This window comes from Melanaphis sacchari, unplaced genomic scaffold (assembly GCF_002803265.2).
Source record: "Melanaphis sacchari strain LSU unplaced genomic scaffold, SCAv2.0 Contig0_pilon_pilon, whole genome shotgun sequence".
In the NCBI taxonomy this organism is placed as follows: domain Eukaryota; kingdom Metazoa; phylum Arthropoda; class Insecta; order Hemiptera; family Aphididae; genus Melanaphis; species Melanaphis sacchari.
In genome coordinates this window covers 24,400,884-24,428,101 of record NW_020270366.1, presented here as the reverse complement: position 1 = coordinate 24,428,101, position 27,218 = coordinate 24,400,884, and the positions used below count along the sequence as shown (strand labels likewise).

Genomic DNA, 27,218 nt, shown 5'->3' with positions numbered 1-27,218 from the left:
TAATTATGTTTTCAGTATCTGATTTCCACTCATGTTGAGTAATGAGTTTAGTTACCGATGTATATTGATGATGCATTCAACTGTTGAATAGTTCAACTATTCAATCGACAAACAGATTAATATAATTAAATTTTCCTTTTAATGTCACGCTGTGAACAAAATAATATTGTTGAATACATTCTTTGTACCAATAAAAAAAAATCTATAATCCCACAAATAAATCATTATAATTATTATAATAATTGAAATTAGACATGGTATTATTACTTATTAGTTATTACATTTGTAATTTCGACGACACTATTGACAAGTATTGGCAGTAATCATTGTCATATTGGGAACGGCAAAAATATTTTATGCCTTATGTGATTAGTAATGTAACGTGGTTGGATGACCTCGTTAGGTATAAACAATTCAGAAAAGGTGGTTGAACTTTTAATTACCATTCTACAGATAAAAGATTTATAATTAGTGAAAATTGGTAACTAGTCGGAGTAGTTAAAAAAAAAACATTATGACTTATGTGATTATTTGAAAAATACCAAGTAGATAATAGGGTGAAAATGTGAAAAGGTATACTTACAAATTACAAGTAATAATAAATACATAGAAAAACTGTTTATTATTTAAAGTAATACATTTAGGTATTTAAAGTACCAGTAACAATTATAATATATAGAAAACAAACATAACCGTAGTCCTGCAATAAGAACTAATAAACCTACAAAATAATTATTAGGTAGTAAATTATTATATATTTTAGTATAATATGTACATAATAGTAATACAATGTATTATATTATTGATGTCTTAAACATAATATAGTATGATTAAAATAAAAAAATAATAATACAGCAGGACAAAACCAATTAACAATACGGTCGAATTGTTATAGTATTTATACTAATATTGTAATATGATACATCATGATACATCGTACCTACCTTAACAATAACAGTGTAAAACTAACATTCTTATTAAAAACAATGACAATTCAAACGCTTTAAAATTATCATACAAAGTATAATATTAAACGTAAATGGTTCATTTAACGCTAATAAACTTCAGTTATGTTATGGGTTTATGACTTATAAAATACTAAAATGTAGTATATATTCCCATTAGATAGTAGGTATATATCAACAGTTGATAGGAAATGCCGAATTGACATTCAAATATATGTATAATATAATATAATATTTAAAAAAAATTGTTTATAATAAATTATTATATTGAATCTTTTAGGTGCAATTTTTATAATAGAATAACTGCAATTTTAATATAAATTATATAATATTGGATTACAATGCACATCAGTATAGGTTTTTAACGATTTCTTGTTTCTGATCAATAGGATTTTTGTTCGTCAATTATGGTTGTATTTCTATGAACATTTAAATTAATATCGAATAAAATAAAATAAAAATAAAAATAAAATAATGATTAATTATATACCTATATTTTTAAAATTTTATAGATTTTAAAAGTTAAAACCTATTTTGGCTTTTATAATTTTTCAGAAATAATATAAATCGTATCATTTTTTTCGGCTCACATATATAGCATATGAGATCCAGATATTAGGACTAATAAGTAATAGGTATTTTATTTTCAATAAAAATTGACTTCATGGCGAATGATAACCTCCTCCAGAATAATTCTTGGATTTTTGGTCATCTTTAATCTGACTTGATTGCATTATTTAATATTATTATAATTTGTATTATTTATAAATGTTATAAATAGCTTATACGTCAGAATTCCAATGTCGAACATATTTTTATTTTATTTTTTTTAAGTCTTTAAAAAAAAGATTAAAGATTATTGGTTTGTTATTTTTAACATTTTCCAAATAAATAAAATGTAAACGCTCGCAGTTTGTGTATAACTAACCCTTATAAAATTGTTATCATGGAAACCGATGTGTCTACTATAGTCTATAGTTATATTTTTAAACTAGATATCATACTTTTATGGTATTGATTAGAAGAATCACCGAAAATATGTGAAAAATTAAAGCTGCATATAATAAAGGAACTTTATTATCAAATTGAAGTACGTAGCTCAATATTTTTTGATTTGAATTTTACTGTAAATAAAATAAAATCTTAATTTCGACGGTGTAACTTTTAGAAAATTATTTGAAAGAAATTTAATTAATAATAAACATGTTAAAATGTAATAATAATTTACTCACTGCAATAATTATTTTTAAAAATGTACCGAAAAATAAACTAGTGGGTGTTAAATATATTTAAAGGTTTAAAATAGTTTATTTTTGTTTTACTAGGTACGTCTTTAAATACTTGAGATAATATATCAAACGGTTTATTAGAAAATCGAGGTGGTGTTGATAAAATATTTTGAAGACATTAAATTGACAAGTAATTATGAATGATCAGCAGCCGATTGGGCGTAAACTTATAATTTATATAATTGACGACTATGATAACTATAATTTCGACGGTTAGGTTAAACGCACACATGTGCAGTGCACTAATACCTAAAGGTATTAAGTGCAATTTTAGTTTTATTACATTATATTGAAATTCGTTTTTGAAAAAGAAGTATTTGTTTTCAATTTTTAATTAATATTATACATTCCTATAAAACTGGGGTTACCGAAAAACCAGTAATTAATGAGTGCACAACACAACGGAATGTGTGTGTTTAACCATCGATGTTCTACCGTCTGGTGTGATATATTATGATGGCATAAGCTGCGAGCTCGATTATAATACTACACGCAAACTTACTCGTCAATACATTACTTGTTCATTCGTCGTCGTCGTAAAAACTGTTTACGGCGGCGGCGTGGCCTCGATAGTTGGGTTCGAAGTACTTCCTCAGGTATTCCGGCCGTTCGCCGGAAGAAGTTTTGGCCCCGGCGCCCGTCAGTTGACTGTGCTCATCGGAGGCCGGAAAATGGTATTCGTCTTGCAGGCGGCCGCGATGATGTGGCTCGGCGTCGTCTTCGTCGTCGTTGTCGCTGATGCTTTTGGCGGGCCACTCGAATTCCGTTTCGCGGGACGTGGCCGGAAATTGCAGCGGCGCGGGATAGTATTCTTCCGGTGACGCGCTGCCGTAGTCGCCGTGGGCGGTGGGTAGACCGGCGGCGAACAGCGGCGGCAACGCGGAACCGTGATCGAAGTCGGCCGGTTCCGGATGCGCCGCTGGCGGCTCGAAGTGATGATGACCGCCGTGGCCAACCGCCTGCAGCGGCGGTTCGTAGTGATCGTAACCCGCGGTGGGCGGCGGAGGGTGCGGGAAGTAATTGTGCGCGGCCGGCTGCACCAGCGGCGGTTCGTAGTGATTGTAAACGGACGGCGGCACTTGCTGCTGCGGCCGCTGATGGTGATGGTACTGTTGGTGAACGTCGTAACCGTGCAACGGCTGTTCGAAGTGACCGGTGTAAGCGGGCGGCAGAGGCGGTTCGTAGTGATTCGTGAAAGCGGGCGGCTCGTACTGATGGCCGTCGTGGACGGTCGGCGGCGACGGCTGTTGCAGATTTTGATAATAGTCGTGACCGCCGCCGTGGTAATTGGGCGCGTAGACGCCGTCGCCGCCGTGGTTAGCGGTGTTCAGGTGATGGGTGACTGTGTTCGGGTGATGCGAACTGCCGATCTTCTTGACGGTCGCCTGGAAACCGTTTTTCGAGTCGGCCGTGTACTCGACCAACCTGATCGAACCGTCCGGTTCCATCAGGCTGTAGTAGCCGCGCACCGTGTCCCCGTCCCGTTCCTCGTACTGTTTTTTTATATCGCCGGTGTGCGGGTCGTGGACGCCGTACTCAAAGCGGTAAGCCGGATACGACTGCGCGTGGCGAACAATGCAAAAACCATAAAAAAAAAAAAATACAAAAAACCATAAACATTATTATTCACATTCGTACAAGAGTGATGTGTATTGTATTATATTATTATGTTATAATCGTCACCAAACTTTCAAGTGGCGACGACCCGAAATCCAGACATATCGTTTTTGAAAATTTTCCATCGACGCCGCCCCGAGGTAGTACGTATACCGCGTTTCAGTTAAATCTTTGGCGGTCGGGGGCAGAGGAGGATGCGTGCAAGCGATTTTTAAAACCGAACCGCCATCATTAAATAACACAATCTATATCGTATTATATAGGTTGGGATTACGGTACAACTCACAGCATAATAATGACGATTGTTCACTGCGACCACGGTTTCTTAACGGACACGCCGTGCCGATTCGACACTTTTAAAGGTAGGTAACCGCTTAATCCGAGTCTTACCGGCCGTCAGGACGAGGTCCACTAACACGTCATAGTCTCGCACACCAGCAAATCGGGTCTAGTTTTTTTTCGTTTCGGTCGGCACGTCTCTAAGAAAATCGGTCTAAACGTTTTCGATGCCATTGGTAATGGTCAATGGACTTTGACCTTTTCGATCGGCACTGCAGTGCAATGTAAAAGCGTTGTATGATGCACGCGCATAAAGATGGATAGTGCACCGTATTATAGGCACGCAAGGCGACCGGTTAAGCCGTTATCCCATCTGTCGGATTTGAACGCATTAAATGTCACGGTTGTTGAATTAAATGTCTGTGCAGATAAAAACGATACGTCTCCATAGGTTTTTATTGGGAAATCCTGTATTTCAAACCGTCGTGTTGTGATTGCAGTTTGCAAACTATATTTTAAATTTCTAAAACGCCTCCCTTTACGCCGGTCAAGTGCAAACCAACTACTCTTTAAGAGTACAATTCAACATAGTACACTAAATACAGTCGTTCCTCCAAGCTACGCTTAAGACGTTACAATAATTAACCACATAGACAACATCCGCGGAAGCCACAGCAATATATATAGGTACATAAATAAGTGTAATGTACACTATATGGTTAGACACTAGCATCACAGTAAAATTTTACGTTAACTCCACGAGGTCTAGTGTTTTTGAGGCACCTAATCAAACTACTAGCCACTAGGCACTGATTATAAATCATGCAGACGGATATTGTTAGAAGTTATGAGTTTATGACTGTTATGACTGTTATGAGTTATATCTAACAGTAATAGCATTCCGACCGCTCTGGCTCTGTTTAATAAAATAATGAAACATATTATGTATAAACGCGAAACAAATAAATATTACATTGTTGTCACGACAACGATACACAAAGCAATAAAAGTATGCATTTAAATAGGATGAATGATGGATAATACAATAATTAGCGTGTCATTGGTACCGCCGAAACCCGAGCGAGCTCCTTATAATATAATAATTAAAATATTAGTCAACAGGTCGCCTACCTATTTTGTATGATGACGATATGTATTTATACCAGTTAACAGTTATCAATATCTATATTGGATATGTTACTTATTTATTATTAAAATTAGATTTTTAAGAATTTTAAATGCGTAATGGTTGTACAATATACATTTTTTTCTTTTAAAATATTTATGCACGGTAGCACAATATTAATTTTGTTGAATAAAATAAAAATATCGATCAATTCGTGAATATGGTAATTTCACAACTGAGGCCGTAACATATTATATAATTTATAATATATAAACCAAATAATACATAATGCTAGGCAAGTACCTATTGTACGAGCACGAAGACGCTTTGCATGTTTTGCCTACTGTAATATATTCCGTTTCAATCCGTCAACGGCTAGTGACTGTCGTACAATATTTGTATGCCGCACGTGTATAACTACCAGCTAATAATAATTATTATTACACGAAACGCGGACGACGGCGGTGTGACTGGCAAATCGCGTCAAGTGGAACGCGCACAAGCCGCAAATAATTCAATTATATCTGTGTAATATCATTAAAATATTATTATTATTAACAATAATATACACACCGGCTCGTGCGAGAGTACGAAATATTATATTACACGGGTGCATTGTGTTCACACATCTATATCATTATATTATAATACATTGTGTTCTTACTCCGCGGGGACGTCGTTTTGTTGTACCTGTACGTTTCGAATAAACAAAGTATATAATATTATTATTGCACTTATACATATGTACGCGTATATTCTGTTGGAAATTTCGAAAACTGCCGTTTTACTTCGATACATGTGTATATAATATACACACACAGAAATGCCACCTCCGTCGATCCGAGTATAGGTGGAGAGATTTTGGGTTGAATACAGTGGCGGATTTAGGGGAGGAGGAGTGCTTGGGAGCTGAAGCACCCACCGTTTCGCGTATTTGTATTAAAAATTACTTATAATACGCCGAGTGGCGAATTTTTGGTACGGCTACCAGAATAAAAAATTACATTATATTACATTGTATTGTTAAGTACCTAATTATTAAAAAATAATACTTGTTAATTTTTTATAATTTCCCCCCCAACTTGTACATAATAAGCACTTATAAGAATTATTATTAATAAAATAGCACCTACCATAAAAAAATCCTAGATCCGCTACTGGTTGGAAATATACATATTATGTATCGTAATAAAACAGCAGTTTTCGTATTATGAATCTATGGCACTATTTTTTTAATTTTTTTTACCAGCGTAAGTGTTTTCATCTCAATGACGACCGAGTCAATATAAAAAAAAAACCCGATATATTTTTACATAATGTTATATCACCGAGTCGTAATATATTATCGGTCAAGAATATAATATGTGCGGTAATATTATTTTAACGGCGTACAACGATTAATTTTACTATATTATTATTTTAGTCAAACGGATGTCTACTTTTTTATACACACGCGAAAAACATGTCCATTTGAATTATTGTATTATGTTATTATATGGCGTGACGATGGATTATGTATTTTATTACTATACTATGTATCGTATGATATTATATAGTACGTTCGGCCGTTCATGGTTTTAAATGTATTGTAATAATAATTATTATCCGTTCAAAATGGTTTTTAATAAACGTCGCCATCCGGTAAAATACACGTTCTTTTCTTAGTCAACAAAAGATATTACCTATATATTATACAATTATATACATGTATATTGTATAGGCATCGGCAGCCGTATACATTGTTATACGTATCTGTCCACCTACCTACATACCTACTATTCTAGGTGTAAGTTTTACTTTTACGACACAATATATGAGTCTGGTTTGCCTACTTTAATAAAATTGTGTAGTTTAATATTAACTTATTTGTAAATATTATTGAAGTGTACAGTAATAAAATGCACCCAAATTTTTAACTTGACAATTATGTTTTCGATACGCGTAAATTAGTAGTCTTTACAAAATGTCGAAACCACATCAATTTCACGCTCTTTCATGCAAGTTCGGTTCATGGAAAATAATTTGCACATTTTTACTCAAATATTTTATTTATATTTAATTTTTGAGCTATCGAGGTATTTTCCTATGCATTCCTACTGCCTGTACATAGTTGAGAAATCAAATCATTATACTGTCACAACGCCAATCAACATTAACTGTTCTACCTATACATTATAAACATTATATACGTAGTGCAGAGTACAAATATTAAAACATATATATAACATTATGATGGACAATAATAGTATTTATCTATTAATCAATGCTAAAATCATTTCAAGTCTAGAAATGGTTCATATTAATATAATATAATATTTTAGTAGAAAATCTTAAATATGCAAGGTAGCAGTACGAATTCCAAATGTCAAACATAATAACGGGGCAAGAACAATAAGATAAATGCAGGAGAGATTATCGGAAGATATACACATAAATTCGTAAGTGAAATGGTTACTTTAAGTAGGTATGCGCCAATCATCTTTGTGGATGCCATTGATTATTCTGCAGGTATCTATTAATACAAATTAGTTGACAGCTAGTAAGGTAGATAGATATTTGAAATACAATTATCATTGTTCATTAAAAATAGAAAATATCAAAGAATGATTGGTTATATTATTCAATACAATAATAATAATGAATATCTATCTAATCCTAATTTTGTATATTTCAATAATACAAATTTCTAATGTACAAATTTTTAGGTATTAAATTTGTAAATGATTGATGTTTTTTTTTATATAGTGTGTAGAAATGTATTGTTATAGCTATATTTTATTAAAGCAATCAAATTGTTTTTAAAATATTTAGAATTTAATTTAATTATAATTAATGACATTTTTTTTTTTATTTATAAATTGTTTTAGTTATCATTCAACGTTTAAAATTCCATAATTATTCAAAAAGAAAATCAAAACATTTGGTGTTTAATATTTATTACTTACATACGTACATGTTCACAATTGGTTTTGTTTAGAATAATCATTCATTCATTTCAGTCTTAACTTTCTAGGCCCATCAGTATCTCATAAGTTATAAGTACTTAGCTATTCTATTTTATTCCTAGAAATTCACATAAAACCATTCTTTTCTTATGTATTAATAATGCGTTCATAAATTATACGTATATAGAGCCATCCCATCGTGTTTGACCGTTTTATCGTAATTTTATAAAAAAATACTGTGCCTCTTATATTATATATAATATAATATATTTATTACAATTCCTAAATTCCAGTGGTATATTTTTATTTAAACTTACATTATGATGATCATGATTGTATTCCGGTGCGTAATAATCTCTTTTTGAAACTTTCTTATCACTTGCACCGGCGTTTTTGGTAGTTTCTACATTTTCCGCTAAACATGTTTGTATGAATAGCCCGAAAACAAACAACACCGTCTGAAATAAATAATCACTAAATTAATATTTATTTTTTCTTTGCTTTTTGTCAACAAAATACATGTTATACGTACCGTGTTGCAAAATAATTATGATAGAATTGATATTTCAATCAAAAATATGTATTTTGCAACTAATGAAATGCAAAATAATCAGTTTTAAAATATTTATGTTTTTTTCATTTATAAAAATAATTTAATTAATCCGTTACATTTATATGTCCATGGAAATAAAAAAAAAAATATTAAGATAATAATAACGAAATTAATAATTCACCTACGCAGCTATAAGGTCAACGATGGTCAATTATAGATTAATAACAGTTCCGCTAAGTTAGATTCAAAATTCAAATCGTCTGTGTGCTGTTATAAAAACCATATCTGATTTAATAACTCTTGCTATTATCGATAACCTTGTTTTCCGATAATTTTTTAAATTTAATGTTCCTAAATGTTTTGATTTTGTATTAAGCTTAAAAATCATAGTTCTGTAAATTATAACACTAATATGGGTATTAGTATCGAGCATAAAGTAATTGAACCTAACGTGTATTAGTATAATATATTAAATTATTTTTGAAATAGAAGTTCGAATATTAGAATAATGTACATTAAATTCTAATCAAGATAAAATACACATATGTATTTGACAATGTCTTAAAAAAAATATATATTCATTAATTTTTCAGATTAAATAACGTAGTTTTATAAATCAAGTCTAGACCTTAGAATTCTAGATAGTTCTTTTAAAAAGTGAACTTTTGATTTTCTCAATTGCTTTTCTAGAAACGTATAAGAAGAACTACTGACAATCGTCGAAAGTCAAGAATTTTGGTATCCAATAATATATTAGTAGTTTTAAGTGTTTTAACCGAGTTTTTTTTTTTTTTTTTTTTTAGAGTGCAATAGTTTATTAATTCTTTCAAATATGGTAACACTAACACAAGTGTTGAACACTAGATTTCTGTAATTTACCCTGAAATATTCAGCATGGCTTTTAAAAGTTATCATTTAACGATACAATTACGAAAGTTATTACTAACTGAAAAATACCTTAATAATAATAAAATAATAATAAGTGTGATACCTTTATACGTATATCATGATATTTTTTCGCTAGTTTGTGATCAGATTTAGTATAGTAAGTAGTACTTGTATTGATTATTTGCATTCCCAAAAATAATATGTAATGACAACATATTATAACAATTTTTGATACTTTAATAATATACATAATAAATATATACTATTATTATTTTACTATACTATCATATTATTGGTTCATACTGTACAGTGTACACTATTTCTTATATTTTTTGTATAATTAAATTTTTAACGATTAACATATTTTGATATCCATACTAAATCTGAAAATTTAAATATTTATGATATGTATTAAAATTGTATTTTAATACACAGTACTTATGTATTTATTCATTACTGTAATTTAATTTTAATTAATTAAATTGTGATTGTGTGGTTGTATAAATTCAAATAATGACTATGAAAATATATTTCATTAATATAATTATACAAATTTATAATTTTATGTTTCATATAAAACATTTTTAACTTAAATATATTTGTATTATAACTATTTAAATAAATTAAAAATGTTTTCAGTAAATATGCAAATGGATTTTATTTTAATTTCAAAGTATTTAACTGTATTTAAGTTAATAATAATAATATAATTAACAAACTTATTAAGCAATAGATTTGTATTAAAGTATTTCACAAACACTGTATCGAATTAATATATTATCAACAAGTGTGGACTCAAATAATTTATCGGAATGTATGTAAGGTTATTTAATGTGCAATATACGATATAATTGCTAACATGGAAATGTTTAGTTACAGTTACCCTTAAAATTGATTTGTTATTAACAAAATAAAATTAATTTTTTCATTGTAAACACCATATCAAAAAGGTTTATTCAAACATTACAATAAGCATTTTTCCTTTTTATTATTAGTTAAATATCTGTAATTCATATTATTATCAAATAATCTAACTATTATTTGTACAATTTTCTATTTTATTCATGTTATATTAAATCATATGATGATTTATGAATACATTTTATAAATAAGCTATATTTTTTTCAAAGATTTTATGTAGTATTTACTCATTTGATTTGTACTTAAAAAATTACTTTTAAATGGAAATTACGAAACTGTTTGTTTATTAATGCTCAAAATAAAAGTAGTCAAGTTATAGTTAAATAACTCAAGTAATAACTCAAGAAATATATAAAAAATGAGTATTTATTTATTTAGCTCTTTAGCTTCTAAATAAAACATAACACTTATTTATACTCTACTTATCATTAATTGCATATCACCCATGTAAAAATTGTGTGATTAATTTATTCTACATCTTATTTATTAATATTAAGTTAAATTTTACGATTTGCCAAAGCATAGAGATTCTCTATAATAAAGAATAATATACTGCTAACTGTTAAGTATTATAACAGAGTAATTAAACGATGTTATTATAATATCGATTGTTAATATTAAAAGCTTAAAATAGGTATCGAAAATAAATAATAATATTTAAATAAATATTATTTCATAATTTTCAATGAAAGAAGTCTATATTTTATGAAATAGTTAATTTAAATATTTTATAATTTATACAACAATGAATGTTTAATAATATATTATAAATATAGAATTATAATTTTTTGTGTTGTTTTTATTTTTAATATAAAACTAAATACGTAGACAATTTTACAAACCTTCGAGTCTCTCATATCTTAACGTCTTCAGGTATAAAAAATTAGCAAAAAAAATAATTTTAGAATCTTATAACATTTTTTAGAAAGAAAATAAGTTGTTTAATTCGTTTATTTTAACCAATAAGATTTATACAAATCAAAAACACGTGTAAAAATACAAATTTTAATAATGTAATAAAAATTATTCAAACTAAACGTCCAATCACTTCCACGCGACTATTCATGACGTTATTTCCCGCCGACATTAATATATAGTTCTCCTTCTTAGCTCATTTTCACGTCCTTGCTCCTACCAAATATTGGAACCTAAACAATAATAACACGAAAGAACTAGAAACGATGCAGAAACGATGACCCCCTATGATGAAGTACTCAATTCTTAAATGGTTTATCTATCGGTTGAATGCTCTTTAGACAGATCAGGGCGATGTGTTGAGACAATGATGACTGACGTGGATGTTAAATTTTGTATCGATACGTGTAACATTTCGGTTAATCAACAACTTATCCCCCATAAGGTGTTTCAGTTCTATATCCAAATATGTAGGCCGATATAAAATGTTATGAAAATGTATTAAATGCGATTGCCTAAGGCTTTTAAAATTAGTATGTTGATTCATTTTTTTAACACCTTAATCTGCAAAGTAGAACTGGTAATATGATAGTTATTTGTGGACTATTGAGGTTTATTATACTATGGAGGTTTAATTTTATGAATATTATAATACTACATTTTTTATAATATACCTATAGATAATATTAGAAGAAAATGTAAAAAGTAATAATTGTATAAGCAATTATTTGTCAATAAATACGTACTTTGGGTAAAATGTGAGTACCTAATCCTTAGAATAATATGCTTAAAGTGTAACTTGTTTCATAAAAAATATATCAATATACATAAAAGTATAAATAAAAATAGTTATGTCAACTAATATACACCGTTACAATTAAAAAATATGTTTACTTATGACAAAAAAAAATAGTTGTCGGAGTTTTTGTAAGCTTAGTCTTTAAATATGATAATAATAGAATGTATAATAATGTTATATTTTTAATGAAAATAATCTATTGTAGATTTTTCAATTAAATACTTCAAATCTACATAATTTAGATGGTGTAGATTATTAGGACATTTTTAATTTTCATAGGTAATAGCGTGTGAAATGCGATTCAATTTTTACATTTTTGTAGAATATTAGTACTTGAGAAATAATAAAAATTTGTAAGATATTTTAAAGATTAGTTGTTTTTGGATATTCTTCTTCTGTTATTATGTTTAAATAATATTTATGGTAGACATTAAATCAATTTTCACTGATGCTATGTATAAATTCCCTGCTAAAATCAGTACCCTGCAGATTTCTAATGTCCTTGTATATCTTCCAATGATATAACAATTATGACGTCAAGGTAATATTGCTTTCCGGATCAACGAATCTGAAGGTCGATTGAATGGCCGAGTAAGTCTTACTTATCAAAACATAAATAAATATGCGTACTTATTGCGAAAACTTAGCCCGCTTTCTCGGGATCATAATGTCATCTACTTAACCTCAGACACGAACCGTCGTCAAAATATACAAACCTAATAATCACTTTTAATTGCTATTTATTTTAGAACATAATTAGATTGGCACCTACTAAATAATCAATAATTAAAAGAAAAAAAGACCGTTTACAATTCACTAAAGATTTTTTTTTCAACTTGTAAGAATTATAGTTTCAATTATTTGATTGTTAATATTATAAAGACCGTTTTTTTTTTTTTTGTATAATATTTTGAGTCGTTATAAGTATTGTATACCAACAATATTTATATTATTATGACATTATTTATTTAGATACATTGTTATAAATGTCTATGAATTAATCTTGGCAATCTCATAGTAATATAATTTATAATTAAGAATATTTTTTTAAAACAGATGTTTAATTAAATTATTTTGTAATATTATGATTGTAAATATTTATTTTGGTTAAAAATACTAGACGATTTATTATTATACAATATACATTTACAGATATTTAATATCTATTAAACCCGTGGATTTTTATATTAAAACGTTTAATATATTATGAAACAATAAGATTTCTATTAAGTTTTCCAATACAGTTACATAAAGTCAAAAATTAGATGTCGAATTTTGATTTTAGTACGAGAACGTCCATAAATGTTCATAAAAATATCAATTAAATAATTTACTGTAGTAAAACGAGATTATGAAAAACAAAAATTAATATCTCTACAGAATACTTCTTAAGTAGTATGAAAAAAATCTTAAGAATTTGAAAATACGGTCTTTAAGTATACACAATCGACCCTCAATAATTTAAAGTTGGAGGGATTTTTGAAAAATTCCTAATTACCAAGAGTTTAAATTGTTGAATAGTTCGAAATATCCAGAGAATGAAAAAAAAAAATTTGGATACAGAGAATTAAGAAAATAATTTTGTTTTTTTATTATTTTATAATGTATATACATAATTATTAAATATTTATGAAAATTAGGCGATATTACAGTAATTTATTGTTTTTAAAATATAAATTAAATTATATAATATATTAATATAATATGTAAATTAAATTAATAGACGATTAAGAAATTAAATACTTATGATAAAATTCTTATGATAATAATTCTATAGTTATTGTCTTATCGAAAATAATAAGCTAAATTACTGCAAGATAGTATAGTAAATAATCAACAAAAAGATTATAAGATGTACATTTGGTGAGTATCTATACTTCGAATTACTGAATGTTAAAAGGATGAAACTTTGAATTGTCACGTTTTAGTGGCCAGTTTTCCCAAATTTCGATTTCGAATTACCGAGTGTACTCAAATGAATGGTTTTAATTCGAATTATCACGAGATTTTTAAAAGAACGAGCATTTACTTCCAATTATCGAGAGTCGACTGTAGGTATATGAAATTACATAAATCAGATTTTGATTGATTGCTTATATTTGGTTAATCACTCCGTTTATCACTTAACCTTACTAACCATCGTATTTATTAATATTAGTCATTATTTTTTTAAGTGTAATTTGTTATAATAAAACAAAAATAAACACAATTTTAAATGACCGATAAAATTTTTAATTCATACCAATACTTATATATTTATCATAAATTTAATGTTTCAAACTAATTTTAAAATATTGCATTTATTTGAATAACTATTATCGATATTAAGATTAGTTCAGTTAATATTTAGGTCATGTTCTATAATAATGAATATGAATTATGAATTCTGTATAGATTTGATGAACATCGTGTCTAATAGACTTTTAAGAAACATTATTTTTATGGTTGTATTTGTATTCTATCATACAACTAAGGTGGTCGGCCTGATAGCCATGTTTAAAAACAATGTTATTGTCCTACTCCATAGGAGGGCTATTTTACACATTCATCAATCAAATTAATATTATCGTTTTGTCACAGTGGACAAATAACGGCATGTCTGATTAGTAGATATAGCTTTGGATATAAATAACAAAAAAATTACTAAATTAGTCACATAGAAAACTTGCCGAAAACCGATTTAAAATTATGTTCAATACACATTTGTATATAAACATAATTTATTTTACACGAAGGACTAAAATATGTCGTCACAATATTGATAGGTACTACATTAATTTTATTCTGTTCATAAATAAGCAGGTACGCGATAATTAAATATATCCGATGAGTATTAAAATATAACAACGTATTGTATCGACTTATTTTATGTACATAGGACTTTTTTTTTTTAATGTGTTATGTTTTTATTATTTTTTAAACTTATGTCAAAGTAGAAAGAAGAATAATAATTATAATGACTAATAAAGATTGTAATGTTTAAAATATTTTCTGTAAATACAAGAAAGTAGTTATTTTAAAGATTGTGGTTGGGGTGTCGCCATTACCATACAATAGATACAAATGCGCAAAATACGCATGGGATAAAACCGCAGACAGGTTTTAAAATGTTAAATATTTCAATACTGCACGTATAGGTATTTAGCAGTATATTTTTTATGATTATCATTGCATATCGATAAATAAATATATCTTAGCTTTATTTGCAAAAGATTATACCTACAATTTACAAATTTGTAATGAGTTACCTTCGACTTTCAATCTTTGAACCATCGCGCCGTACTATTTTATTCATTTTTAATTTTTTTGATGCAACAGTCTTTGATATTATTAATATTATTTTGACATCATTAATTTTTTAAGGCATAATTCTATGTAGGTTTGGTACCAATAAATCTGTGTATACCACACAATTTTTGTGAGTGGTATTGGGTCATGCTTGTAAGGCAATGGAAAGCGTCGTGTGCTCGTATGGTTGAACAAGTTATAATGTTGTATTACGTATCCTGTTTAAACAAAAATAAAATGCGTCTATTATCAAATATTTCATTGATTAATAAATCGAATTAAATTTGATTATGGGGGTAATTTTTATGACCGTGAGTTCGTAGCTAACCTTCCCCAAAAATCTTCATCTAATCGTATAGCTAAGCAGTCTGCACTACACATCAAGATCAATGATAAGGTCATCCTCATCCGATTAATTTTACATCGCAATTGTATAGTATATGGTTTCACTTTTTCATATATAGTAAATACCTTGTTTAATATTTTGTAGACGACGATCAGTAAAATAATGAGTTTGTCACCAGAAAATATACTTTTACTAGCAAAACCCTGAACTAATTTTCACACTGTGCCTTATTTTAAATACTCGTATCGAATTTATCATTATAAAATACAAATTATTTTATAATATTATATCGTTCAATGCTCTTCAACGTAACTTAGTTAAAAAAAAATAATCCTTGAATATTTTAAGCAATATTAAACAATATAATTTATTTGATGAAAAACAAATAATAAGTGTTTAAAATGCATGTATATAATATTAACACATGGATTATTACATTGATATTTTGTTATATATACGAGAGTAATATTTTATATTAGTTTCACTCCATGGTTGACCCTTTGACAACAATAATTTTAAATGGTAATAAATAATACGAAGAAATAATGGTATTACTGAATTCATTTATGTCTTACTCAATAGTCCAAACTTCAAATCAATTATTAATTGCAAACTGAAATTCATTGATAATTACATTTTTTCATGGTGTTTATTTCATTTTTAATTATTTTTCATTTGCCATTCAAGAACTAAAAATAATAAAATATATCAATAAGTAATAATTATTTATATTATTGATATAACGATACACGAACTATGTCGTTATTTTCAAATCAACAATAACCACGGTTTACCAGCTGTTATTTTATGTTAGACTAGATAATTCTATATTACTTTTGTTTTAACCGTCATCAAAGATACATCAATGTGCATAAAGTCGATCCCTTAAAGTTAAATACCAAGTTATTTGAAAAAAGTCTGTCTATATATAGATAAATTGGTTTAAAAGTATGGGGGGGAGATGCTATGTGAATCTGGTCCCCATCAGTTATATTTTATTTATATTTGACTGAGGAATTATTTGCAAATTCTGGAAATTATTTCTCAAATATTTTCAAATCATTAACAAAATTACTACCTTAGCTAATTTTTAAATACATTGAGTGGTATTTTTTAGTAGTTATTGAGGAGGAGGGAGGGTAGACAAGTTCACGCACGTGAATGTATCACACTTCCACATCCACATCCAATCTAACATATTTTTCAATTTCGCAAATATTGGGGCAGTATAATATTCAAATATAAATTATTTCATTATTTTATTAACTTAAAAAAAAAAAATATTTGGTAACTATATAATTTTATCATATACTGTGTGTCATATCTATTTTATTGATAATTTACATATAATATTTCATAACGGTGCGTAAAATTTTATAGAACTTGATAGAACATAAATAATATTATCAATAAATTTAAATTTCATTGGTTATTATTAATAATACTTGTAGGATGTAACCTTCAAACAAGATACCCAAGTTTAACTCACGGATTCCTTGTGGTCAAATATGAACTGTGGATTTAGCCACTCAATTGAACACATACTCGGTTAGAGTGCAGTCAATATTAAAACAAAAGATTAGGTCTGAGCATTCAGCATATCAGAAAACCTCGACATCTTTTGATTTAAACTCGATTAAACAATAATACAATCTCACAATTCATAAAAATCACCAGCTTACGAGTATTTAACAAAATCTAAAAAAAAAATGTACACATTTAAAATTTTACTCGAAGTTTTTTGTTATTATCTTTCTCATAATTTCGTTTCTTCCTTCACAATTACTGGGGCATTAAATAAAGTAAATATTTAGGGAACATTGTCACGAAAACAAATTATAACTAATGAACCAATATCACCTTTTATGTTGACGTTTTTCAAGATCAATAAAAAAAAAAGTTGAATTATAACAATAATAAAAAAATTAAATAATATAATATTATATTGTTACTTTATTTTATAATTTATCGAGCTATTAGAATTCCATACATTTTAATCATTTTTATATGCATAAATTCTCACATAAAAAATTACAAACTATTATATAGCCATGAAAATTATTATTGTTTTTAACAAAAAATATTTATATAATACATTATATCTATTTTAGAGTATGAGCTCATTGAAAATATTTTTGAAAATTATATGACTTTTAACCACTTATATTATTTACATAAATATCAATTAAATATACTTGATTTTTAAAATTGGTTCCGGTGACTTTGGAACATAATAACCTTCAATTACTAAAAACATACTTAAAATCTTTAATAATTTAGGTTTTACATTATAATTATTAATTTTCTTTTTCTATTATTAAATACTATTAAACATATAGAGTATAATTATAAGTACAATAACAAACTTTATTATAACATTAAAGCTATTCAATTATTAATTATTATCTTCATAGAAGTACTTGCCGATACCTACTTAATTAAAAATATATAAACAGCTCTAGTCTGTACCACCCACATAAATTGTATAATTTTGTTTCTTGCAGATAATTTATAGTTAAAGAAAATAAGGTAAAGTACTTTAATTTTTACTAAATATTATTACATTTAAGTACATAATAAAATGACTATAGTATATATTTAAAGCGTTTTTAACACGTTAGACTTTAGTCATTTTAATCTTGTTATCAAATAAAACTTTAATTTAAACTTGTTATTATTATTTTTTGTATTTCATAGTTAAACTTTATAACTTGAGTTATCTAAATATTCCTAAATACATATTTCTTTATTCCTTGAGCTCTGTAGATTTTAAAAATTGTAATTGTTGATAGCAATTAACAGTTGGTAATTAAGACAGATCAAATTTTTGAATAATTTTTAAAAATCTTACAATAATTACTAGAGAAATAAAAATCTTAAAACAAAAATCCAATAAAATTATGAAAAAATTATCCATTTATTTTGAAGTTGTACCAGTATTATAAATAGTTTAATATATGTAATAAGGCAACAAGCAAATATGTATCCAATTAAATTTGTTATTTACTGATTAGTAATTACTATAAGTACATACAATGTTGGATAGCATTTTATTTCAGCCTTAGGCATTAATTTTACATTAATTACGGACATAAGTGATTAAAATACGTTGTATATAGACCAGTAGACATGTAGTATTTAATTAGCCTATATGGTTTAATTTAATAATAATATTTTTTTATTATTTGTTCATATACCATGTAAGTATTGATTTGAAACGAAAATAATAATAAATATTTCGTACCAATATATTCGTGCGCTAATTTAATTAACTTAATAATAAAACCTATAGTCATTATTTTCCTTGCTAACTTTTAAATTTCTATATTTCAATTATTATATTATGTTCCAACTTGCACCATTTTTTATCATCGCCTTAAAGGCGCCTTATATTTTATTTGTTATAACTATTCACTTGTCTTTATTACGGTCTACTTTTCCTCTCTTTTGAAATGTGGATGAATGGTTTTTCTTATTCGTATAAATAAATAATCATACATTTTTATTATTGATAATACGAATTATTTAGTATGTTCATATAGCATGGGTAACATAAGTATATACATCAAATACCACTTTATATCAGTATTAAAAATATTATTCTATTTAAATAGTTGTAATGAAATTAATATAAGAGATAAATACCAATATACCATATAACTGTTAATTATTGTTATCTTTAGAAGGAGTTTCGCATTAATTATCAATACACTATCATGTATTGGAGTGTTGTACGAGTTTAACTCTGGTAACGCAAAGCGACAATCTATAATTGACAGTTGAAAAAAAGTATCCTGTTGACGCTTCAGATGATTTATATAATCAAAATACACTCACAATTGAATTTTTATACCTTAACTTAATAATAAATACGTACGCATATTATTATTTTTTGTATCCGAGATTTTCATATTTTAATTATTGAAACGTTATATTTAATATAACAATAAATAATTGGGCAATAGTAATGTATAATATACTAATATAGTTAGTAGGTATCGAACTTAATAACTTATATAGTAGAAACTATAGATGAAATATTTTAATAAACAAATTTTATATCATTAGCTGTGTAATAATTATAGTAGGTCATTGGTTTATTTTTACGTTTTTATCCTGCCATCAAAATGTCCAGATATACCCACACATTTCAAATTCTACTTTTGTTTGGCTATCTTTTTAAATAGATTATGATCAAAATGAATTATAACTTTAGAGTTTAGATTGATTTTGTTATGAAATTTTTCCTTGAACTCTTTTTCTTTAGATTATCATGAACACCGTTGCACTCGTTGCAGACAGCTAATAATGGTATTGATATTTATATTTATATCTATATTTGCGAGTTTATGACCATGTACACATCATACATTCATACCTAAAAGGTATTGTATTTTGTTAATTTATGATCTATCTATCTGTCGACTTATTGCATTTATCGTCAATCACCTAGGTATATAATTATATAAATATTAAATTAGTTTAAAAATTTTTAAAAATAGTATTGTATATACATTATACACATATTTTTACATATTATAAATGTTAATAACTAATATTATTTTGTAATAGGATAATTTTTCAATTAATGCAAACATTATAAAAATCGTTATTTTATATCTTGACAAAATTTTAAAAAATATATAATATCCCTCATGTATTTTTTCATAATTTTAAATTGCTGCAAAACAAATAAAAATAAATATATTTATTGTATTGTTCAGTCTTAACTTTCAATTTTTTTTACTTAAATAAAAAAAAATGTATCAACATAAACCTATAAAACCTAAAAAGAATTCTAAAATTTCAAATGTCTGTAAAAATCTAAAAATATAGTCTTGCTGACTATTTTAGAAGTCTTGTATTTAATTTTTATAGTATCTTATTTGTATAAATGTTATTAAGGATAATATAATGTATTTTTTCTAAAATTTATATATAGCTGTATTACATATACTTATTGTGTTCAAGTGGTATAGATTGTAGATTACACTTATGAAAAAAAAATATATTACCTTTTTAGTTATAATTTATTTTGAAAGATGAAACATGTCAAACGACATTTCAAAATAATGCGCCTAGATGACTAGACATATAAATAATATAAATATCTTGTTCACTGTTGTATTAGTCTATTTTATTGTTGTAAAATAATAGGTATAAATTTAATACTAATGTCTACAGGTGCCTTCATGTACTTTATTTAATGTAGAAGTGGATATAAAACATCAAGATTATATTGATTCTTTATATTGTTATAAATACTATTGTCCATTTACTAAAAATATTTTTTACGATGCATTATGAATGTTAAGAACAAAATCATAACATTATTAAAATATATATACATTTATAGTTTATAAGTACAATATACAATGAAAATTACAATGTGTAATGTTAATATCATATTACATTGTGACAAAATAACATTATAACATTGTTCATTTTTTTTTTTTTTTTTGAGAAAATTTTTAATATAGCATTTGTAATTTTCTAATATTTAATTAGAATAATTATTTTTTAATACTTATAAAATGTACTTTAGAGCTGTTAACTGAAAATACTTTTTATAATTTTGTTTCTCTGCTGTTTATGAGTGTAACATTAATAATTATTATTATCTTTTCGCTACTGTAGACTATAAATAATATCATGACGATACAAAAATTAATTTAAAAACCAAACGAGAAGCTTTTTTTATAACTTATAATTATTTTATATTGAAAAATCTTTTAAAATTAAAAAATAATAACTCTTTTCCCATTTATTTTTTGTAACTAAATTAAATATAGTGAGTACATTCAATAATTTTTTACTTAAAACATATTAAAGAACGTATTTCTCATACGTCAAACTTATAACATTTTCATATGAAATCGTTCATCTATCCACTTTGACACGCTTAAGTTTAGCAATGATTAAAAAAACATAAGTTTCGGAAACTTATCTCTTTTTAATTTTTCTTCGTCTATTATATTATTTTTTAAATTAAATATCAGAATATAATATTATACGAGTATATTATTACTAACTACTTATACAAATTTGGAAACATTCTTCATGCCATGTATTTGTTATGATTACCTTAAACATTTAAATGATGAGTTTTTCCTGAAATATATCTTGTTGATAGTTGTTACTACAAATATTTTAATATATTACAATATTACTACTGTAATAATATTTAAACTATCATTAAAAAAAAAAATATTAAATAGTAAGTTTTATTTTGCACATAATTTTCGTTCAAAAAATTGTAAGTTTATTTTGAAAACCCAATACATGGATTTTATTACAGATTGAGCATATTCAAGACTAACGAATAAAACAATAATAGTCATTCTAAAAATAAATTAAAAAACGGTAAACCCAGAACATTGCAAATTATAAGTAAACGCGCGGCGTTTTATGTGGGCAAACATTAATACTTTGGCGAGTAGATATGATACTAATTTACGGCTGAATAACAACAGCATATATTTAAAAAAAATAGTATCAGGTAGGTATTGAACTTGGTCTCAAATTTCATATTATTTACTCACAAAACGTCGATTTTTTATAAAAAAAAAAAAGTCATGTTTTATATCAGATGTTGATTAATTTAACTGGGTATAACTGAATAGCATAGGATAAAATCCATCTTAGACATTTAAATTTATAAAATAAAAAATTGTTACCCAATTTTATATTGAAATATTTATAGTAAAAAAAATTCTATTGGACAGAGGCTTATAATTTATTTTAATTAAATGTTTATATTGGTACTTAGAAATGGAATAATGAAGAGGAAAGACATTGACCGTAACTACGTTTAAAAAATTATTTTGGTTACAATAAATAAAAAAAAAATATTATTTCTTTAAAAACTCCTCAACTGTAGTCATTTATTACCGAGTATAAAAATTAATTTTTATGAAATAAGATTGATAAATAATATTTAAAATGCATAATGGCTTACGTACACGATTTATGGTTGTAAAGTGTTTTTATTACGATTAAATTATATTAATATATTTATAGTTATAATAACTAATGTTATTGTTATTTAAAATTTATTCAATTAAATTTTATTATAATAATTACGTATGATTTTCAAACATTTTTACACAATGCATAAACTTCCGCAAGTGCAAATTGTCTATGTATATAAAATATTTATATATAACATATAATATATGTCGCATCTCTATCGCGTAGTTGTACATTTCGAAATGGAAACGCTTTTTATCGACTTAGTATAAGTCTGCTACCTGGAAAACATTTTACGAAATGGATACCTAAACTACTCATAACGAAACTACATTGTTCCGTCATCTAGACAAACATTTAGCGTAACAATATTTATAATATCTAAACTATATTGTGAATTGTGTTCTGTCTCTGTGTGAAATGAATTACCTACCCTGTATAAGATACTTAAATCAGAGTAAATATTACTGAAATATTTTAGTGTCTTAGATTATACAGATTTTAATAATACCTACTATAGTATTTTTATAACGATTAACTGATATAATTTAAAATTATCACCGCGACCGTACGTTTCTTAACGTTTACCTGTACTTATCGAATAACTGGCCAACTCGTGTTTGTATTTCCAGTACAGAAATTATTTTGTTACCTATCTTACAGACTACTGTTGTTACTTGTTAATTACCTTGAGTCTTAGTTGTTTGTTCATAATAAAATTACACGATCATTTCAACTAAATGGAAGCGTTTAACTATCTACATTTAAAGTTAGAGACTGAGTGATCGTTCCAGTTCTCAAGGTGGATAGAGGTCCATAGGATCCAGCGAACATCATTGGAGTAGAGGTTGATTAAAAAAATAATATTAATCAAATGGAAACTAAAAATAGAATTATTAAAGGTTGATATGGTGCAGCAACGGTTTCTTTGAATTTTATCAAATTAAAGCAAATAAAATATGAAGTTAAGAATTATTAAAACAAACTGTTTTTTTCATTAACGAGAGGACACCTTTTTTTTAATTGCTATTTTAAAAGTAAATGTAAAATAAAAATGTGCTTGTTTAAGGCCAGTTTAAAATTCAATAATATCACAATAATTCTATTCTATGTTTAAACCAATAATAAACATAAATAGTTCAAAATTCATGATTTTCATATTTCATTATATTAATAATTAATAATTTTCATAATTATTAATTCATTGTTATATTCATAATCAATATTTATAAATCTATACCTACCATGTTCAAAATAATAAAAAATATAATTATAAAATATATTGTTACACTAAGTGTTTGTCCATATTATGACGGAACTAGTTCCGTTATGTGTAGTATCCACTTCATGAAATGTTGTTCGGATAGCGGAATTAAGCGAAGTGAATAAAAAAGCGTTTACATTTCGCGAAACGTACAATTACGCCATATGGATGCGATATATACATATTTTATAAGTGTGCCGTACTGAAATCGTCGGCAAACGCCGACATAAATGTCCAGCAATGCTGCGGAAATGTTTCCGTTATAACGTGACCGCTAAATTCCATTATCGGCACCCGAAGTGTGTTTTTCACGTGTGAAACCATGCGCCACGCTGCATCTCGCCGTTTTTCAATTCTTTGTGTGGTTGCACACTAGCACAATAATTTATCTATTATGTGACGTTTTCTTTGCCGATCTGATCGGTGACATGCGCTATATGGCACGGCTGGAACCCGACTGAGCACGATTGACCTTTTTTACAACCCGATTGAGCATGGTTGGAATCAAACAATAGGAATCCAAAAAAACTCCAAAAACAACACGATTGAGCACGAAAATAGGTGCGACGTTGCCATTTTGTATCATAGAATATTATTATTAAAAAATAAGATACATTTGAATGTAAATGTTTATTAGTAAAAATCCTTTATTGGATTTTAATCACATAATATTATTACAGATGTACGTCAGTTGGTTTATGATAACTGATAAGGCCGTAAAGATTACGTACAAGATATCTAGCCCTACTTCGCCTAATATAGAGTCAATGGCCACTATATCGGACAATATTTTGGTGATGTCGAAGTCACCGGCATGACAGAAAGTTACTTCGTATTGGATAGGGAAATGTCTTATGGGGAAACATATTGGACGGGGAAATGTCTTACGGGGAAGTAGGTACGGGGAAACGTCTGACGGGGAAGTGTACGTGAATCGATTGAACTTAACCATTACTGTGTCGTCCGTTGCCCGATCTGTATTGTTTTATATTTAATTTTTTTTAATGAACTTGAATTTATTTTATATTACTGCAGAGATGATAGTTTTAATTTATACCTATGGTTTATAAAATAAAAGTAATATAATTTTTACTTTTCGCTATTAGTGTTTTCGTTGTTAAAATATTTCGCGATTTTAACTGACACCCTACAAAAATATTCATTTTAAAATGCATATTTTGTATATTTAAGTGCATATCAGGTGATTTTTTAGAGCTACAAGTCTTCTGTCCTAGTAATTACCTATTGGTAATATCTACACAACATACGTAGATACTAGTGAAAATCTGACAACGTTGTACACAATATTTTCTTTTTTTATCGTGCTCAATCGTGTCGTCTAAAAGGTCGGCCAATAACGACCGTGCTCAATCGGGTATCACCGTAGGCACAGCCAACGTCGGACTGGCGAGGTGTCGGCGGCCTACCGAATTTTAGGATTTCTAGCGTTTGATTACAGCTACACTACCGTAATAACTCGATTCAATTACATTTTTTCTATACTAATGTTTATACCGATTTATTGTTATCAGGTGTATACCTTAAAACTCATAACCGATCTATATTTCGAGCGGCCCAAGAAGTTTTACTCGGTAACTCATGTCGGTCGTTAGGTATAATAAACCGCGATGACGACGGTAGACGGCACATGGCGTTTTGGCGCGACGTCAAGATTCTGCCGCGAATGCAATAACGATCGCATCGGCGACAGTAGCGACAACCCCCCCCCCCCATGTGACGCGGGGCTTTTCCCACGGTCAAAGGGATCTCTCCGCATGGAGTTGGGGTATTTTCCTCAACGCACTGCCCCCGGCGTCTCCGTATGGTAGGTTATGTTTTTCCAAACGCTACGCGGAGCACCACCGACGTGACATGCGAAGTCAAACCTATAGGTAAATTGAGTGCGAAGAGCCAACCCCGGTCAGCAAATGTGCGATTCTACGAAGACCAACATCTACTGTCAACGGATAATCAACGAGCGCGACGGGACGTGGTTACAGTCCATTTAGAATCAAGGACAAGCTAGAATAACGTCTATAACGCGTCATTCGCGCCGGCTGATATGCTGTCGTTAAGAAATACCGCCGCTACCGCACTCTTGGCTCTTGTATGCTCCCTTTGCGTGTATCGAGTCGTTGATAAAAATTAATCAGGCGTTATTCGTATAATATAAAATCGAGGGTTCTATGATAATAATATATGCCTATAACGTAACCAAATTTGACCCACTGATAACAATTTTAAATTCTGAGCAGATCGATGAATGTATTGCTTTAATAATTGAATGTGTGTCATCGTCGTTTGGACAGTAAATATGATATCAGTAAAGATTGTTTAATTTATTTTATTATAATTTATAAACAAGTAACTGTAGAAATTTTTTCACTAAGTGTTTATAATGTTTATATTATCATTTTTTTTTTTTTTTTTTTTTTGAGTTATTTATAGATAAGTAAATTGTTTTCTATAACTGTCGACAACGAGCTATTTAATAATCAAAATTCTTGAAAATGTAATAAAGATCCCACGTGCGTTGTTTCTTTACACGTATAAAAGTATTGAAATCACATTTTTATAATGTATTTTAAGTTCAAATTTTTTCAATATTCATAAAAAACACTAAAATGTAAAAAGTATTTGTAGTACAAATTTATAAAATGTTTAATAATTGTAGCTAAGGTATGACATTTAAACACAATATTCCTCATAAGTTTATACAAGAATAAAAATCAAAAAAAATATAATATATGCATGATTATTTTTTATAAATAATTGAAGTTTAAATTTAAACAAAATTACCTGCATATTTAAACTTTAATAACAATATTCTTTATGTTATTATAAACAATTAAAAATGGTTAAATTGATTATTATTTTTTTTTTTAATATAATAATATTCTAACATAATTTATAAAAGATAGGTAATTAAAGAATTTAAGAAATATTTTAGGAAAATTAACTTTTTGTTTAACTCGATTCAACAATTTAATGCGGTTATAACATTTAGTCAATCTATAGGTGTATTTATTTTGTTTCATTTTGCTATATTGCATT

General features: G+C 27.5%; 1 protein-coding gene across 1 annotated transcript; it reads right to left on the bottom strand.

Annotated features, from left to right (window-relative positions):
- Nucleotides 1-2,228: 2,228 nt before the first annotated feature.
- LOC112591897 lies at nt 2,229-11,533 on the bottom strand. The gene is made up of 3 exons (XM_025335836.1): nt 11,426-11,533; nt 8,539-8,679; nt 2,229-3,813 (listed from the first exon to the last, which is right to left on the bottom strand). The coding sequence occupies exons 1-3, from the start codon at nt 11,438-11,440 to the stop codon at nt 2,776-2,778; spliced, it is 1,194 nt and encodes a 397-aa protein (XP_025191621.1). The 5' UTR covers nt 11,441-11,533; the 3' UTR covers nt 2,229-2,775.
- Between the last annotated feature and the right edge of the window lie 15,685 nt (nt 11,534-27,218).

Excerpts from the sequence above, each read along its gene's own strand:
- LOC112591897 (XM_025335836.1), bottom strand. Across the intron at positions 3,814-8,538 it reads ACAATCATGATCATCATAAT|TCGTATCCGGCTTACCGCTT; the intron begins GTAAGTTTAAAT and ends CGCCACGCGCAG.